The 19358-nt window shown below is 44.3% G+C and overlaps 1 protein-coding gene across 1 annotated transcript in view; it reads right to left on the bottom strand.

Annotated features, from left to right (window-relative positions):
* Positions 1-19358, bottom strand: part of ZFYVE26 (zinc finger FYVE-type containing 26) — a 74890-nt gene that overhangs the window by 46140 nt on the left and 9392 nt on the right. The window contains exons 4-14 of the mRNA XM_003797374.3: positions 18835-18924; positions 15787-16309; positions 14721-14851; positions 13692-13856; positions 13458-13546; positions 10764-10927; positions 8126-8329; positions 5008-5619; positions 4664-4750; positions 2208-2276; positions 1645-1796 (exon numbers count right to left, since the gene is read on the bottom strand). Of these exons, the coding sequence (XP_003797422.1) occupies positions 1645-1796; positions 2208-2276; positions 4664-4750; positions 5008-5619; positions 8126-8329; positions 10764-10927; positions 13458-13546; positions 13692-13856; positions 14721-14851; positions 15787-16309; positions 18835-18924 (2286 nt within the window). The remainder of the gene's footprint in view (positions 1-1644; positions 1797-2207; positions 2277-4663; positions 4751-5007; positions 5620-8125; positions 8330-10763; positions 10928-13457; positions 13547-13691; positions 13857-14720; positions 14852-15786; positions 16310-18834; positions 18925-19358) is intronic.

The following is a 19358-nucleotide window of genomic DNA, read 5'->3' as shown; positions in this document are numbered from 1 at the left end:
CAGGTCCGGGCTGGGGATTCGAACCTGCCACCTTAGGTGTACGTGGCTGGCGCCTTAGCCGGTTGAGCTATAGGCGCCGAGCCGATCCAGTTATTTTTATGAGAACTTTCTTAAGGAAATAATTCAAAAGGTTTAATGCCCAAAGGCATTATTGATTTCAACTATTACAAGGTTGAAAGTAGTCTGAATATTAAGGAGCTATTGATCAGACGATTGTAAAGTCACTAAAACCAAAGTTACAAGGTATATGTTTATATTGTAAAAAAGACAAGATATAAAGTTTCAGATACAGAATATCAGCTATATAAAAGCCATATATATCTTGGAAAAATATTGGCCCAAAATAAACTATATACTATATCTTTAATATTGGTTTTTCCATGCAATAAGATTAAAAGTAATTTTATTTTCTTTGTATTTTCTTATAATGAGTTTCTTTGTACAACTCATTCTGTAACCACATTTAAAAAAGAAGGCTTTAATAAAAGAAGAAAAAAAAATCAAGGCTCAAGGACAGAAGTTGAAGACATTTAGGGTTAAAGTGTCACGGGACTCCTGCCCACTTCCTTGAGACTGGCTGGGTCCTATCCTTACTTACCTGAGGATCATAACTATAATATCACTATCACTAAAGCAGGACATCTAAAGTGATCAGAGGAAATTAGGCCAACATTATCCCATCACCCAGATTTGTCCTAGATTTATTCCTGCACAACTGAACTGAATGAAAGGAAAATTCTAACCTACATGTAGAGGGACTCTCATAAACACACCAAGACAGTTTTACAAATTAGAAGAGTAGTATTTTCTGCTGTTAAGTTTAAGTAATTATAGAGGACTTTTGTATTTCTCACGGTTTGTACATAATTCTCTTAACATTTCCTTGAGATAGAAAGAGCAGGTGTCCTATTTAACTCTAATTTTCAAATGAGGATACTGAAGCTCACAGAGGTTCAGTCTTCTTTTTTTTTTTTTTTGAGACAGAGCCTCCAGCTGTCCCCCTGGGTAGAATGCCTTGGCATCACAGCTCACAGCAACCTCCAACTCCTGGGCTCAAGTGAGTCTCTTGCCTCTGCCTCCCAAGTAGCTGGGACCTCAGGTGCCCGCCACAATGTCTGGCTATTTTTTGGTCACAGCCGTCATTGTTGTTTGGTGTGCCCGGGCTGAATTCAAACCCGCCACCTTAGGTGTATGTGGCTGGTGCCTTAGCCATTTTAGCCACAGGTGCCGAGCCAGGTTCAGTCTTCTTGATGATGACCCTTGGGCTACCTTCCTTAAGGAACACAAACATTCTAGTTTGCTGGCTCCCTGTGCTTCTTGTATATTGAACTGGCATTTTATATATTACTGACAATTGTCTGCATCATAATTTTTAACTAGGAAAGATACGTATGTGTTCAGAGGAGGAGTACAAAGAAAGAAAAAAATATCAATGTTTTGCAGTGGTGGGATTATGGCTTCTACTTTATAAAAGACTCTGTTTATGTTAAATGTGTGATGCTGAGGACTGGGCCTGCACACAGGGAAACTCCCTCTTGCTTCTCCTGCTCCATGTGGACCCCCAAGTCTCTAACTTTACCACAGGCAGCTAGGAGCTGACTCAGCATCTTTAGAATGACAAGGTATGGCCCAGCCCCCCTTCACCTGATGGGCTTCTGTAAAGTTCCCTCGGAGGATGCAGGATGCCAGCAGTGACTCGGGTGGGGAGAACATCATGGGGATAAGTGAACTTTGAGGTTGGGGCTGTAGCCGGCCATCCAGCTCCCTCTGCCCAGATACAGCACTCAGACTTCCCTCTGTCGGGACACAAGAACGTACGGTCTGGAGAAGTGAGGGCATCTGAGGAAACGTTATTCTGCAGCCACCTCCTACCAATGCTCTTCTCTCCTCAGTATCCTTTTCTGTAAGTGGGTCTTGATTTTTACTCAAATGAAGAGCAAAATTATGTTATCTTCTCTGAATACAAGAAGTGGTACCCAGCACCTCCCTTGGGTATTTACTTCTCCTTCTCTTTGCTGATGGGCTACTTGAGTGAAAGTGAAACAGCTTTTTCCCCTTTCCCAGATGAAATCTGTTTGGGCATCTGCAGAACCCGCCATGTGAAACACAGGCATGAACCGCTCAGTCCTGGTTCTCATACCATGGTGCAGGCAACTCTCTACCATGGCAAAGCTGCTTGAAGTGGCACCTGGTGGAGACCCACATACCTGATGTACTTGTGCTCAGCTCACTACTTGTACTTTCCAGAGATGGGTTGGAACCTCTGTCCCGGCCATCTAGAGGTATTAGGAAGAACAGAGAAAATCAACTCCATACAGTGTAGGAGGTGTGACTGTGGTTTGAAAGCCAAGATCGGGGGGGGGTTAGAGGGAGAAGACAGTGGATGTGCTGTCTACGCAGGTAAGTTATAAACTCTTTGAAGGCAAAGGCCTGGTTTATGCCTCATTCACCTCCCTAAAGATACCTAGTATTCTTTAGGAAAAACCTCATGAATTCCTGCTAATTATTTAAAAGGCTACATATGTTTGTAGTGTATGTACCAAAAGCCATAATGGAAATTTGATTACTAAAAACTTTAGGGCTGGGTGCAGTGGTTCACACCTATGATCCTAGCACTCTGGGAGGCTGAGGCTGGTGGATTGCCTGAGCTCATAGGTTTGAGACCAGCCTGAGACAGAGTAAGACCCCCCCATCTCTAAAAAAATTAGCTGGGTGTTGTGGTGGGCACCCGTAGTCCCAGCTACATGGGAGGGTAAGGCAAGAGAATCACTTGACCCCAAGAGTTTGAGGTTGCAGTGAGCTGTGATGCCACAGTGCTCTACTCAGGGTGACAAAGTGAGATTCTGTTTCAGAAAAAAAAACCCCAAAACTTTAATACTGCAGGCCGGGTGAGAAGGCTCATGCCTATAATGCTAGTACTCTGGGAGGCCAAGATGGGTGGATTGCCTGAGCTCAGGAGTTCGAGATTAGCCTGAGTAAGAGTGAGACCCTGTCTCTATTAAAAATGGAAAAACTAGCTGGGCATTTTGCCTGTAGTCCCAGCTACTTGGAGTGCTGAGGCAGGAGGATTGCTTGAGCCCAAGAATTTGAGGTAGCTGTGAGCTAAGCTAATGCCATAGCACTCTAGCCTAGGCCACAGAGTGAGTTGTCTCTGTCTCAAAAATAAATAAATAAATAAATAAATAAATAAAATTAAAAATAGCTGGGCACAGTGGCTCACACCTATAATTCTTGCACACTGGGAAGCTGAGGTAGGTGGATTGCTTAAGCTCATGAGTTCAAGACCAGTCCGAGCCAGAGTGAGACTCTTGTCTCTAAAAATAACCAGGTACTGTGGAGGGTGCCTGTAATCCTAGCTACTTGGGAGGCTGAGGTAACAGAATCACTTGAGCCCGAGAGTTGGAGGTTGCTATGAGCTATGATGCCATGGCACTCTACCCAGGATGGCAGAGTGAGACTGTCTCAAAAAAAAAAAAAAAATACAAAATAATACTTTAATTCTCCTCTTTCATGTGCATGCATTAGACTCCTCTAAGAAAAATCAATAAACAGAGTCAAATGACAAAATATGGGAAGAACTAAAGTACATAATGACAAAATGTTTCCTTAATGTCTACAGAGCTTTGACAATTCAATGAGAAAGAGAACCCAATAGAAAAACGGACCTTAGACATGATTAGGTAGTTTATAGAAAAATACATATAAATATAAATGACCAACAAATATATACAAAGACGACTTAAAAAATTACTATTAAAGCAATGAGGCATCATTATTATATTAATTATATTGCTAAAGATTTTTAAAATCTGATACTGGTACTACTCATTGTTGATGAGTGGATGTACAAAGAGGCAATCAAGAACAGCTGGTAGAAATAAATTGATTTACCTTTTTTTAGGCAGTTGGCTAATATCTGTCTATACTTTATATCTGTATTTCTGTTTTTTGTTTTTTTTTTTTTTTTGAGACAGAGCCTCAAGCTGTTGCCCTGGGTAGAGTGCCATGGCATCACAGCTACAGCAACTTCCAACTCCTGGGCTCAAGCTAGTCTCCTGTCTCTGCCTCCCAAGTAGCTGGGATTACAGGTGCCTACCACAATGCCCAGCTATTTTTTTGGTTGCCGCCGTCATTGTTGTTTGGCGGGCCCGGGCTGGATTCGAACCCACCAACTCAGGTGTATGTGGCTGGCGCCTTAGCTGCTTGAGCCACAAGCGCTGAGCCTATATCCGTATTTCTTTGGCCTAGTGATTCTACTGCTAGGAAGTCTGCACACAAGTATGGACAGACAGGGATATGGTCGTTACTGCAGCATTATTTACAATAGTAAAAACTGGAAACAAATTTCCATGGATGGTATATATATATGACAGTGGAATACTAAGCAGCCTTTAAAATGGTAAGTGAAAGAAGTTTGTTCTCAACATATAGTATGACATATGTGTATATATAAAAGGCTATATATGTTTGCACTGCATGTAAAATTTCTGGAAGTATATTAAGAAGCTATAAACAAGGGTTACCTTGGGGGAGCTGGACTAGGATAATCAAATAAAACTTTGTTTTGACCACGTGCTCTATCTTAAAGACTATTAGACAAGGGGCAATATTACCACTTGCCTAGTGCATGGGCGCAAGGCATGGGGAGAGAGCTTCAGGTTACCTGTCCGGCTCCTTCTGGTTCTACGAACCCGGCGGAGGCTGGAGTGCCGTATGGTGACAGGTCGGTATCTTCGGGAAGGTTGCTCCTCTGAAACAGCAAACCCAGTGGGATACACAGAAGAGTGATCACTTTGATCGGACCCACTTCTTGGGTTAATAGAAAGGGGAAGGTTTGCATTGGGCTCGGAGACATGGAGCAATCCCCAGTGTTCTGACACTGGTTGCTACGGTGATATGACCTGAGTTATGGTATGGCTCCCATGTACTCCTAGCTATCGCTCACATTTCTGGGCTTTTTCTTCTTCCCCGCCTTCTGGACCCCCCAGTTCTGCTCCCTCCTCTCACCTGAGCCCTGGGTGCTTGTTACCACCTTGTATCTCCACTGGGCCTCAGAGAGGACCTTGGAAAACCGGTGCAAGCGGCTCTGCAGTCCATCTCTGCTTCCCGAGTAGCTCTGGCCTTCTGGCAACTTTGGCTTCTCAGGAGGGTCGTGGCTGCTGATCTCATCCAGCCGTTCTTGGAGAAGCTTGAGGAAGGCCCCTATTGCAAATTCATCAGCCAGGAACCCACTGACACCACTAGTAAAGTGCTTTAGGTCCAAAAAGCTGTGCCCAGGAGGCCCTTGGTAGCTGTCCGTTGGCTCTGCCTTCAGATAGCTTGGCATTGTATAAGCAAGGCTCCCGGGGGTGCCCAGGGAAGCCCGTTCAGACTTCCGCTCTGGCTGTGCTGTGTGCTGAGGGCTCTCTGATGGGGACCTCAAACCCAAGAGGCCCTTCCCCTCTATGTCATCATCCTCAGCGTAATCCTCAGGTAGGTGAGGCTCTGGGTAGAGATCAGCAGAGGTGATGAAGAGCAATGAGAAAATATTTTCTAGAAGTTCCAGGCACAGAGAATCAGGAACACTGCACAGATACTGTTGACACTTGGCCAGGTAGGTTGAGAAGAGATTTGAAGCACCTACAGAATCAGTAGAAGGGAAGAGGCCAGATCACGATAGAGAGTGCAAACGTTAGAAACATCATTTGCCAGAGTCAAATGTTCTCACACCTTTTAGTTCATTTATTTTTTGACAGAATAATAAGAGAGATAGCTCGGCGTGTCTCCTCATGACTTGCACAAAGATTTTGGTACTTTAACTAGAAGTACAGCTGACTGAACTCTCTTTTTTTTGCTTCTGTCTTTTTAATGTTACCTTAGGCCCCTAGATCTCTGAATAGCCAAAAAACGACCATGCTCAGAGGTGAAGGTCTATTCCAAATCTAGGAGAGAGCAATAACTTACCACTAGACAAAGAAAGCAAGTTAAGGAATCATAAGTTTTTTTTTTTTTTTTTGAGACAGAGTCTCACTCTGTCACCCTTGGTAGAGTACTGTGGCATCTTAGCTCATAGATTTCTGGGCTTGAGAAGTCCTCTTGCCTCACCCTTCCAAGTAACTGGGACGACACGTATGCACCACTATACCCAGCTAATTTTCTATTTTTAGTAGAGACAGGGTCTCATTCTTGCTCAGGCTGGTCTCGAAGAACTCCTGACCTCAAACAATCCATCTGCTTTGGCTTCCCACAGTGCTAGGATTATAGGTGTGAGTCACCATGCTCAGCCAGGTATCATAAATTATTATTATTATTATTATTATTTTTTTTTTTTTTTTGCGGTTTTTGGCCAGGGCTGGGTTTGAACCCACCACCTCCAGCATATGGGGCTGGCGCCCTACTCCTTTGAGCCACAGGGGCCGCCCTCATAAATTATTATTATTATTATTATTTTTGGAGACAGAGCCTGAAGCTGTCCCCCTGGGTAGAGTGCCGTGGCATAAGCTCACAGCAACCTCCAACTCCTAGGCTCAAGCGAGTCTCCTACCTCAGCCTCCCAAGTAGCTGGGACCACAGGCGCCTACCACAATGCCTGGCTACTATTTTTGGTTGCAGCCATCAATGTTGTTTGGCAGGCCCAGGCTGGATTTGAACCCGCCACATTAGGTGTATGTGGCTGGCGCCTTAGCCACTTGAGCCACAGGCACTGAGCCGGTATCATAAATTATTAAGAAAAATGAGAGAGGGTGGGATATTAGGTTGGTATTTTTCATCTTGAAGGATGTGCCTATGAAATCAACTTAGAGGCTACATTAAAAAAAGTGAAATGGGGGTGGCACCTGTAGCTCAGTGGGTAGTGTGCTGGCCACATGCACTAGGGCTGGTGGGTTCGAACCCAGCTCTTGCCTGCTAAAAACAAAAATATAGCAGGCCATTGTGGCAGGCACCTGTAGTCCCAGCTACTCGGGAGACTGAAGCAAGATTATCGCTTAAGCCCAAGAGTTTGAGGTTGCTGTGAGCTGTGATGCCACAGCACTCTACCTAGGGCCACAAAGTAAGACTCTGTCTCAAAAAAAAAAAAAAAAAAAGTGAAACAGAACAGAAAAATCAAGAGTGTGCTCTGTTTGGAAGAGTAATTATAGTTCTTTAAAACTTGGTTTCAGTTCAGGTGTGGTGGCTCATGCCTGTAATCTTAGGGCTCTGGGAGGCCATGGTAGGTGAATTGCTTGAGGTCAGGCTGAGCAAGAGGGAGACTCCTTCTCTACTAAAAAATAGAAAAATTAGCTGGGTGTTGTGGCAGGTACTGTAGTTCCAGTTATTCTCAAGGCTAAGGCAGGAGGATTGTTCCAGCCCAATAGTTTGAGGTTGCTGTGAGCCAGGATGATGACACAGCACTCTATCCAGGGTGACGAGTGAGACTCTGTCTCAAAAGAACAAACAAAAATAGACTTGGTTTCAGTATATATAGAGAGAGGACATCAAAAAAATGTATACATATTTTAACAATCTTGATGGAAATAAAGTTGATTATCCCCCCAAAGTGTCTGAATTGCAAGTAAAATAGCATGTCTGGTACGCTTGTCAGCAACACTACCTTCAGTTCAGCTTCAAAAAGTAATACATAGATAACATAGTTTAAAATGGGTATACATTTTTTGGTACCCTCAGAGGGTATTAAAATTATAATACTCAATATATACCAATAATGCTTGTTATCTTATATACTGTATCTTGCATCTGTTATAATTACAGAAGTCTTATAAATATATGACTTGAGTATTACAATTTTAATACAGTTTTTCCTATCTTAAATTGTGTACGCATTCTTTTGGCATGCTGTATATACACACATACATATGTAAACACACGAATCACACATGAGGAGTAAACTGGAGTGGCAGGTGGATTGTAGTTAAAGAAAAAAAGAATCTGGAAAACACTGCAGTAAGTGCTCAGAATCCATTAAAATTTATGTAGTCTCTGGCTTTCTCCATGTCTCTTTGATGTGATAAATGGATGAAATTATTCCTGGGCACCATAAAATCAAGGCCACTCCCCTTCCCAATCCTGATGAAAGAGGATAACCACACAAAGCACTCACGGGGTGAGGCTGTCATCAGCTTATGCCAGGGATGGGGGAGCACTGTACCTGGGGAGGAAAGAGAGTCAACCGCTGGCTCCACAGCTGAGGCCTTGTCCTCAGAGGGGCCGTGCTTGCAGTCCTGACACTGAGAGTGCTGGTGTGAGTTCACACAGATGGCATAGATGGCATACTTCATGGCACAGAAGCCCTGATACAGTGTGAGGGTCTGACACTGACTCAGGTGCTCAGGGACTGGGGCATCAGATGAAACTGAATTATAAAAAGAAACAGGAAGAAATTGAGTAATTCTTTCAGGCATGGGCTGCAAATATGACTGATGTACAGAGACACTGTGGTTGTAGGATCTTCCCCTCTCTCCTTTCTGTCAACCTGATCTGAGTCCATCCCAGGCCTTTCCCTCTGGTCAGTACCAACTTTCAGTCCCCTTCATTTCCTTTCCCCAATGACTTCCCTTCTATATAGGTCTTGGCCTCTGCAAACACATCAGATTGAGTGTCTCCTTAACTTTTATATCTTTAATCCTCTCTTGCCTCACCCTAGTCCTGGCCCTATTATTGACCCTGTTTTGCCTTTTCCAACTTCAATTCCAAGTGTATCCCATGGGGTTATCCAGAGTTAGTTATAATACCATACTCTGTCTGGACACAGTGGTTCATGCCTGTAATCCTAGCACTTTGGGAGGGTGGGGCAGGTGGATTACATGAGCTCAGGTGTTCAAGACCAGCCTGAGCAAAAGCGAGACCCTGTCTCTACCAAAAATAGAAAAATTAGCTGGGAGTTGTGGCAGGCACCTACAGTTACTCAGGAGGCTGAGGCAAGAGGATCACTTGAGCCTAAAAGTTTGAGGTTATTGTGAGCTACTTCAGGGCACTCTGCCCAGGGCATAGGGTAAGACTCTGTTTCAAAAATAAAAAAAGTGTAAAATAAAATACCATATTCCTTCTGAAAGTTTTTATACTCACTCATAGAAGCCATACTTCTAGTTCCTTTAGGAAATCTGCTAAACAAGCTGCCTATATTTCTAGGGGAAAAAAATGGAATAATAACACTGGTTTTTCCAATTTGTAGTAGGTTATTTTGAAAAATCAATGACAGCAGTATCTAGGCTGGTAAACCTGTACTGCTGTATGAGAAAGTTTGTGTCTCTCTAAGACAAGGGTCCGGCTTGGTGCCTGTAGCTCCATGGTTAGGGTGCTAACCATACACCCGGGCTGGTGGGTTCAAACCCGGCCCGGGCCTGCTAAACAACAATGATAACTACAACCAAAAAATAGCTGGGCATTGTGGTGGGCACCTGTAGTCCCAGCTACTTGGGAGGCTGAGGCAAGAGAATCACTTAAGCCCAAGAGTTTGAGGTTGCTGTGAGCTGTGATGCCATAGCACTTTACTGAGGGTGACATGGTGAGACTGTCTCAAAAAAAAAGGCAAGTGTCCTTGACCTGTGTGGCAGGTTGTGACTATACAATGATACGATTTTTGAGGGTAAAAAGAAAAGACTTCTTCCATAATGCATACGTGTATCAAAATACCACATTGTATCCCATAAATAGATAAAATTATCATTTGTCAATTAAAAGTAAGATAAAAAAAGCAAGCTTCTTTTTTTTTTTAAAGATAGATCTCAAGCTATTGCCCCAGGTAGAGTACCATGGTGTCATAGCTCACAGCAACCTCTAACTCCAGGGCTCAAGCAATACTCTTGCCTCAGTTTTTCTATTTTTAGTAGAGATGGGGTCTCGCTTTTACTCAGGCTGGTCTCTAACTTGTGAGCTCAAGTGATCCACCCACCTCAGCCACCCAGAGTGCTAGGATTACAGGTGTGAGCCACCACTCCCAGCCCCAAAGCAAGCTTCTTAATGGGGTCTTGAATTTAAGTCAAAATCTAAGGCTAAACTAAGTCTTTGTTATCGTTCTTCTAAACTCTTGATCTGTTTCCTGGCCTATGAAGCAGATATAGGAGGGAAGGAAGGCTCAAAATGTATTCTGAGAAAGCTTACGAAGCATGACGCGACTCTCCAAGAATTTGTATAAACACAGACAGTAACAGTGCTGTGTATTCCTAAGGCAGATCCTAATTTTGATTCATTGGAAGGAGTATACTAGTGGTTCCTGAGATGGTTCTACAGGATCAGAGAATGTGGGAATGTGCTCATGGGATTCCCTCCAGCTCGCCAAGAAAGGAAAGGAATGCCCCTCCCTGCATCCCATAATCCGATTAGGACAAACAGAGCTCATTTTGAGGATACCTGCTAGCCCCCCACTCTTGATAAATCTCAGTAATAACATCTAGATCAGCGGTTCTCAACCTGTGGGTTGCGACCCCTTTGGGGTTGAACTACTCTTTCACAGGGCACGATTCATAAGATTCATAACAGTAGTAAAATTACAGTTATGAAGTAGCAGTGAAAATAATTTTATGGTTGGGGGTCACCACAACATGAGGAACTGTATTAAACGGTCACGGCATTAAAAAGGTTGAAAACCGGGTGGCACCTATGGCTCAAAGGAGTAGGGCGCTGGCCCCATATGCCAGAGGTGGTTCAAACCCAGCCCTGGCCCAAAACTGCAAAAAACAAACAGACAAGCAAAAAAAGGTTGAAAACCACTGATCTAGATTAATCTTATGCTGGAAGAAATCCATGCAAGATTGTCCTAAGGCCGAGTGCCCCCATTATCAACTCACCATGTTCTTGCTGGAGGTTCTCAGCTGGCACCTTCTGTAAGAGCTTGAGAACATCTTCCTCCCTGAGGGCTGGAAGGTTTGTAAGGTGATGCAGCGTGTAGAGGACTGAGTGGCTGTCTCCACCATGTAAATGACACAAGAGATCTCTCTTTGGTATGGGGTTGCTGAAAGGGAAAGTTGAGAGGATAAAAGGGAGGAAGTTTATATTATTGCCTCGTTGAAAGCCCATTCCCTCTGTTTTTCCTCTTCTGCCTATAACACTGAAGGTTTCACTTCCCCAAACACTAAATTTTAGCTGTTCTGGGATAGACAGTAACATTTATTTATCCTCAGAGATGTACATTCATCTCATCAGCTTGGTTTGTCTAGAAAGGACCTAGAAAAGACCTTTCTGGTCAATAGGGTCTAGAAAGGTCCTGTAGATTAAATTTCTAATTTCTTTACTCTCCCTACCTTCAAACTAACACACGCTTCCCTGGCTTTGAGTAAGGGCCCCTTGCTATTTCTTCCTCTGCCTTTTCTATTTCAGGACGTGCTGTCCTGAAGGTGGCACGTGAGGTGTGAGAGGAACGAGACAGGAAGCCAGATCTAGGCTAAGTTATCAGGAAATGCAGGGCCTTGCACACACACAGTTCTATCAGCATATGCTGAATAAAAGTGTGCTCAGCTTTTCTTTGGCTGGAGATACCAGTAATTCACCGAAATGACAAACACAAAGGGAAAGAGGAGAGGCACCTGATGCATGTTCTCTAGGCCTTTCAGAAAACATGGAGTTGGCTCGGTGCCTGTGGCACAGTGGTTACAGTGCAGGCCACATGCACTGAAGCTGGTGTCTTTGAGCCTGGCTTGGGCCGGCTAAACAACGACAGGCTCAAGTGGCTAAGGCACCAGCCACATACACCTAAGGTGGCGGGTTCGAATCCAGCCTGGGCCCACCAAACAACAATGATGACTGCAACCAAAAAATAGCCGGGCATTGTGGTGGGCACCTGTGGTCCCAGCTACTTGGGAGGCTGAGGCAAGAGACTCGCTTGAGCCCAGGAGTTGAAGGTTGCTGTGAGCTGTGATGCCACAGCACTCTACCCAAGGGGACAGCTTGAGGCTCTGTCTCAAATAAAAAAAAAAACAACAATGACAACTGCAATAGGAGAATAGCCAGGCGGCATTGTGGCGGGTATACATAGTCCTGGCTGCTTAGGAGGCTGAGGCAAGATAATTGCTTAAGCCCAAGAGTTTGAGGTTGCTGTGAGCTGTAATGCCACAGCACTCTACCAAAGGCAACAAAGTGAGACTCTGTCTCAAAAAACAAACAAACAAACAAACAAAAAAACCAAAAAAAAAGAAAACATGGAGTTGTTCCTTTGGCCACATATATGCAAATCTACAAGAAAGGTGATATTGTAGACATCAAGGGAATGGGTACTGTTCAAAAAGGCAGGCCACACAAATGTTACCAGGGCAAAACTGGAAGAGTTTACAGTGTTACCCAGCATGCTGTTGGCATTGTTGTAAATAAACAAGCTAAAGGAAAGATTCTTGCCAAGAGGATTAATGTTTGTATTAAGCATATTAAGCACTCTAAGAGCTGAGATAGCTTCCTAAAACGCATAAAGGAAAATGATCAGAAAAAGAAGGAAGCCAAAGAGAAAGGTATCTGGGTTCAACTGAAGCGCCAGGCTGCTCCACCCAGAGAAGCCTACTTTGTGAGAACCAATAGAAAGGAACCTGAGCTCCCGGAACCCACTCCCTGGGTGCCCACTCCCATGAATTCATGGCATTATAGGCAGACAGTATAGCACACAGGAGAACCAAGAGAACCAAGGTAACCATAACATTAGGTGCTGGAATCTATTTATTCCCCAGGAATTCATGGCATCATAGGTGTTCAGCATAGCACATATGGTAACCAAGAGAGCCCATGTAACAGTAACATAAGGTGCTAGAACCTATTGCCCATGAATTCATGCCATAACAGTCATACAAACCTTTGTTACATTCAATGGTAAGGTGCCTCCCTGAGCTACTGGAACCTTTCCCCTATGAATTTATGGCATAATAGGTATTAACAATAAAAGACTACTGGGCAGTGCCTGTGGCTCAAAGGAGTAGGGCACTGGCCCCATATACCAGAGGTGGCTGGTTCAAACCCAGCCCCGGCCAAAAAATGCAAAAATAAATAAATAAATAAGTAAGTAAAATAAATAAAAGCCTACTAGTACTGTAAAAAAAAAAAAAGCGTGATCCAGGATAACATATGACTAAGAATGTGGATGACATTTACTAGCTGTGTGTGACTTTGGCTGAGTTATTTACAATCTCTGGACTTCAGCTGGCCCACCTTTACAATGAGGATAATATTGGTATCAACCTCACAGGGTTATTGTGAGGCGTAAGTGAAATCATCCATGTAAGAGCTTGGAGTAATGCCTGGTGTATAGTAAGGGCTCAGGAAATGAGACCTATTATTCTTTTTCATTATTGCCATCCTAAAACTACCCGTTAGCTGTGACCTGCTGGCCTTGGTGAAGACAATCATTACTTATGTTTCCTTCCTGTTTCAATATTTGCAACAATTAGTAGTAGCAGGTCAACATTTCAACCCAAAGCATTTATGTGGATAATGAAATGGCCACACATGGGGCACAGGGTGAAATGTGTCTGATGGTGGGAAGGGGCTGACTGCACGGGCCATACCTGCTGTGCTGAACACACCACTCCAGGACCTCTAGGTGGGTCCACAACCCATCACAGGCATCCTTGAGGAGCTCACCACAGCCTTGGTCCTATTTGATATGGGAGAAGAAAGAGATGCTAACTCAGGCACCTGAGGTCAGAGTTTGTGGCCAACTTTAGGACTGTGCCTTTTATGTAAGCCCAAAGCTTCATGGCAGTCACTTCCAGAGCAGCGTGGGATGCAGGTGAGCTTACCTGGGTCCTGTGCAGCGCCTGGAGCAGCCTCTTGGCTGATTCTAGGCTCTGGCAGTGTGTCCAGCCCAGGAGCACGAGCAGACGACTGAGAGGCCTGAATTCTCTATCTAGCAGGCGGCTGAGACTTGGGAAGTCTTCTTCTTTCAACAGTATTAGTGCTGTTAACTGTAAACCAAAAGAGGCTGCTTTAGGTAGCTGTGTGGACTAGAAAGAATGAGTTCTAGCTTATTGGTTATTAAGAAAAGAAGTTAGCCTAGGCAAGAATGAGACTCTATCTCTACAAAATATAGAAGAATCAGCTACTCTGGAGGCTGAAGAAGGAGGAGACTAGGGGTTTGAGGGCACTATACTCTCGCTGAGGTGACAGAGTGAGACCCTGTATCCAAGAAAAAAAAATATAAGAAGATTTTATTTGTTTTTTTTTTTTTTGGCTGGGGCCGGGTTTCAACCCTCCACCTCCAGTATATGGGGCCGGTGCCCTATTCCTTTGAGCCACAGGCACCGCCCAATATAAGAAGCTTTTAAATCTGGTAACAGAAGTGGCAGTTGAATAAAATAAACTTTTATGAAGACACCAGACAGCAAGTTCCTTGAAAGCAGGGACTGACTTCTGTGCTAGCCCCAGCTCCTAGAATGGCAATTGACACACAGGTTGAGATTAATAAAAAACCTATCAAATTAAGCTGAAGCTCAATTGTAATCTGGAAGGAGAAGGTTGGGAAATGGAATTAAATTCCCTTGTCAGCATCTTGCTGCCACTGTCTTTTCTTTCTCCTACCCTCCAGAAAGCGTACACAAATCCAGCATTTTAGTTCCTGCTAAAAGACCAACATAAAGTGACCGCAACTATAAGAATGAACGGTGTTGATTCTCAGAGCCTCCTTTCCTCTGGGACTGTGGGACGGACAGAACCAAACGACTTGTTACTAATTAGACTGCTTTGCATTGGTTAAGTGAGTGGCAGAGAAAGGAAGCCTGGGGGGAATCCCAGGGTACTTCTGTGATGGTGGATAATAAAGCGCAACTTACCAGGATCTGCTCCAGGAAGTGCTTGCTGTTGCTCAGGCAGTAGAAATAGGCCACTTTCCAGGCCTGGGCAGGGTCAGGGTTGGAGAACACGGCTAGCATTGCCTGCCCAGGGTCCAGGTGATCCAGCGAGACTGAACATCAAAGCAGACAGGGTTATGAGGAAACCAAGAGCTCTTCTTTTCTCAGCAAGAGCCCATTTGAAAAAGCAAGTAGTGTAAGAGTTTGCTCTTGTAAGTCAGCTTTTCCAAAGTTTATCTTAAAAAGTCTCTATGTGTCAGGCCAGGCACAGTGGCTCACATCTGAAATCCCAGCACTCTGGGAGGCTGAGGTGGGTAGATTTGAAACAAGCCTGAACAAGAGTGAGACCCTGTCTCTAAAAACTAGCTGGGCATTGTGGTAGGTACCTATAGTCCCAGCTACTTAGGAGGCTGAGGCAAGGATCACTTCAGCCCAGGAGCTTTAAGTATGATGAGCTATGATACCACAGCATTCTACTCAGGGCAATAGAGTGAGATTCTGCCTCAGAAAAAGAAAAGAAAAGAAAAGAAAAAGTCTTTATCTCTCTCTCTCTTTTTTTGAGATAGAGCCTCAAGCTGTTGCCCTAGGTAGAGTGCCACGGCATCATAGCTCACAGTAACCTCCAACTCCTGGGCTGAAGTGATTCTCCTGCCTCTGCCTCCCACTAGCTGGGACTACAGGTGCCCGCCACAACGCCCGGCTATTTTTTGGTTGCAACTGTAATTGTTGTTTGGCAGGCCGGGCTGGATTCGAACCCACCAGCTCAGGTGTATGTGGCTGGGGCCTTAGCCGCTTGAGGCACAGGCACCGAGCCAAATGTCTTTATGTCTCTCAGTTGCTTCTAAAAGTTCTTTCCTGCCCTTGCTATTACTTTATTTTCCCCCCACCAGCTCTAACACTAGAAAATCTGTATTTTTACCAAAGAACACCTTATCTATTTTTGCTTAGCCTCGCCTGTTAGATGTCCTAAGCAACATGGAAACCACCCATCTAGGGAGAGAGATGTTGGGCATACTGGATTTACCAAAACACAAGGAAAAGCACATACCTTTTCCCGAGGTTATGGCCCTTGGTAGCTTTTCTGTGACCTTCTCTGCGTAGGTATGGCCATACAGGGACACTAGTCCCCGGCCAGCCTTGTGCAGCAGGCAGCTGAGCAGCCGCTCCTCTTGCAGGGGACTCCCCTCAGCCCTGCAGGCCTCCAGCAGCTCCTCACACAGGAGACGGAACTCAATCCCAAGGGGCTCTGCCGGGCAACGCAAAGTCCGCAGGGCTCCATAGATGGCATCTACTACCCCGGGGGCCCCTGGGTCAGAGCCCTGCAAAGTTGGTAGAGCCTTTCGAATGAGGTCCACTAGTGCATTCTGCAGAGGCTGGTGACAGACACCAGTGCCGTCATCCTCCCCGAGCAGGAGTTCCAGCAGAGCCTGCGCTGGCTGGGGAGCCTGCCTCAGAAGATCCCAGAGCAGAGAGACAGCTTCAGAGCTGAGCTGCAGAGTCCAGCTCTCCCTCCTCTGAGTTCCGTCAGACACAGGGCCTACTGTGCCTTGTGCTAAGGTCTCATACAGCTCCTGGAGGACGAAGAGAGGGACGGATGCTGGGCATGTCTAGGATGTTATCCCTTATATGCTTCGATGTTTTCTTTTTTTTCAGCCCCCCGGCCTCTCTTTCTTTCTCTCTCTATATGTATATGTAAATATATACATATTTATTTATATAAAATAGTACCAGTAGCAAACACTTCTATAGTAGTTACTCTAGCCAGACACTATTCTAGGCCCTTTATATAGAAAAATCAAATTAACCCTTAAAACAACTTTTTTTTTTTTTTTTTTTTGAGACAGAGCCTCAAGCTGTCCCCCTGGGTAGAGTGCCGTGGCATTACAGCTCACAGCAACCTCCAACTCCTGGGCTCAAGCGAGTCTCCTGCCTCCGCCTCCCAAGTAGCTGGGACCACAGGCGCCCGCCACAACGCCTGGCTATTTTTTGGTTGCAGCCGTCATTGTTTGGCGGGTCCGGGCTGGGGATTCGAACCCGCCACCTTAGGTGTACATGGCTGGTGCCTTAGCCGGTTGAGCTATAGGCGCCGAGCCCCTTAAAACAACTTTAAGAGGAAGACACTACTATTATCCCATTTTACAAATGGGATTGAGGCTAAGGGAGATTAATTCAATTGCCCAGTGTTTGGGGGATCTACATCAAGGATTGCAAACTCATAGATCAGGCAAGTAAGACATTATGCCCTTCTAAAGGCATTTAAAGTCAACTTTTTAAAGAACATTACATAACAGGGCCAGGCACAGCTCCTCACACCAGTATCCTAGCACTTTGGGAGGCTGAGGCAGGAGGATCACTTGAAGTCAGGAGTTCAAGACCAGCCTGAGCAAGAGTGAGACCCTGTCTCTACTAAAAATAGAAATATTAGCCAGGCATGGTGGTGCATGCCTATAATCCCAGCTACTTGGGAGGCCGAGGCAGGAGGACTGCCAGAGCCCAGGACTTTGACGTTGCTGTGAGCTATGATGATGCTACTGTACTCTAGCCAAGGCAACAGAGTGAAATTCTGACTCAAAAACCCCCCTAAAGCCCCCAAAACAACAACAAAAAATTATATACCGGTTTTTAGCCCCTGGCATAAATCCTAGTCATGCTTTAAGGCATAGTTCATTCCTTACCCTTTCACAAAACCTTTCCCAATATGTCTAACCCACATAACTTCAACAGACTTAAAGTCAGTACCATATGAGTTAGCATATAAATGTATCATGTGTGTATTAGTCCTTCATTCCCAAGCCCTTAAAAGTAAGAACCTCTATATCCTATTCTCGGTTGCAGGGTGAGGGCAGAGGAAGGAAAGGGGGTAGGGAAGTAGGTTATTTCCCACTCTTAAATGCCATGGCTATAGATGGTGCTCAGAGAGGTCTCTTTATTAACTGCCTCATAATGGGTGGATGCCAAGACTACAAATCCTTGACCCAATACAAGTGACTTAAATACTACTGTAAATGTATCTTTGTTTAACTGGTGGCAGGGTCGTAAGCAGATCCCTACCCCCTTACTTTGCTTCTCCCACTGATATGCAAAGGATAGTGAATATCAAAAATGGGGGTTTGGACCAAAAGAGGATCATGTGGGCCATATTCTCCAAGGCTTACTCATAACTGGGTGTTTTGGACAAAATAAGAAAGTATTTAAATACTTATATGAAAATAAGTATTAAGCCTCAGAGATGGATCCAAGACCATGAGTTCTTGACCCAATATAAGTGACTTAAATCTTGCTGTGAATGTATCTTTAATGATCTGGTGGAAGGGTCATAATGAAAGTAAGTATTTTTTTTTATGACAGTCTCACTATGTTGCCCTGGGTAAGAGTACTGTGGCGCCACATCTCACAGCAACTTCCAACTCTTGGGCTCAAGTGATTCTCTTGCCTCAGACTCCCAAGTAGCTGGGACTACAGGCACTTGCCACAACGCCCGGCTATTTTTTGGTTGCAGTTGTCATTGTTGTTTGGCAGGCCCAGGCTGGATTTGAACCCACAAGCTCTGATATATGTGGCTGGCACCCTAGCTGCTGAGCTACAGGCACTGAGCTGAAAATAAGTATTGAACCTCAGAGCATACCTCAGGTACTTCTTTAGTAACTGATAAGTGCAATATACATACAGTTAAGAATTATTTTGAATCTGCCCCCAGAAAGTTGTTGTGAGGATTAGTTCTAACACAGTCAGTGCTCCTGCTATAGAAAAGACAATTGACAAATAGTAGTTCTTTTTCCCCTTTATATTTCCTACCATCTACTGGTAACATAACACCTTAGTTTAAATCCAAGTTATATATTCCTTCTACATAAAATGAAAAAATCTTTAATCTCTAGCTATACTTAGTACTTCTGGACAATACCTCAAGAGTTCTAAATCAGATGTTTACCTCTAAACTTCCCTCATAGGGGCCTCTACCTTGCCTTGCCTGAGAACAAAGTATAGCCAGCATTGTGGAGACCTATCTTTGCTGTGACCCTGGAAGTTGCTTGTTGAGTTAACTGCAACCCTGGGCAATTAACTCACATGCCTAGGACCCAGGGTCCTCTCTCACCTTGAAGATGTTTTCTGGAATGTCACCAGGGAGGTGTTCTGCCAATAAAAGAAATTCAAGCTTTCTTCGGAAAACAGCTGGAAGTAACTTCTAGAAGAATCATAAGAAGCATGGAGATTAGGTATATGCTTTACTTAACAAATTATAAGTATCAAAGAATATTTCTCTCTGGTTAGTCTTATTTCTGCTATTTCTGTAAGACAATGTGCTTTTAACCGTAGCCCACACTAGATCAGCTCCAGACTCCAAAGTTTGTTCATTTCATGTGACCTTTTTTGTCATGTGAAGTCCTTCCCCAAGAAGCTTTCTTGCTTTGTCCAAAACACCCAGTTATAAGTAAGCCTTGGAGAATATGGCCCACATGATCCTCTTTTGGTCCAAACCCTTAGTTTTGATATTTGCTATCCTTTGCATATCAGTGGGAGAAGCAAAGTATGGGGTAGTGATCTGCTATATTTTATTTTTCTCTCATTTAATTTCCAAATGAAACAAACCTCTGGCCCATAGTTACATTTTTTTTTTTT

Source organism: Otolemur garnettii, unplaced genomic scaffold (genome assembly GCF_000181295.1).
Source record: "Otolemur garnettii isolate 467f Iridium unplaced genomic scaffold, OtoGar3 scaffold00115, whole genome shotgun sequence".
Classification (NCBI taxonomy): Eukaryota; Metazoa; Chordata; class Mammalia; order Primates; family Galagidae; genus Otolemur; species Otolemur garnettii.
This window is presented reverse-complemented; position numbering and strand designations above follow the sequence as displayed.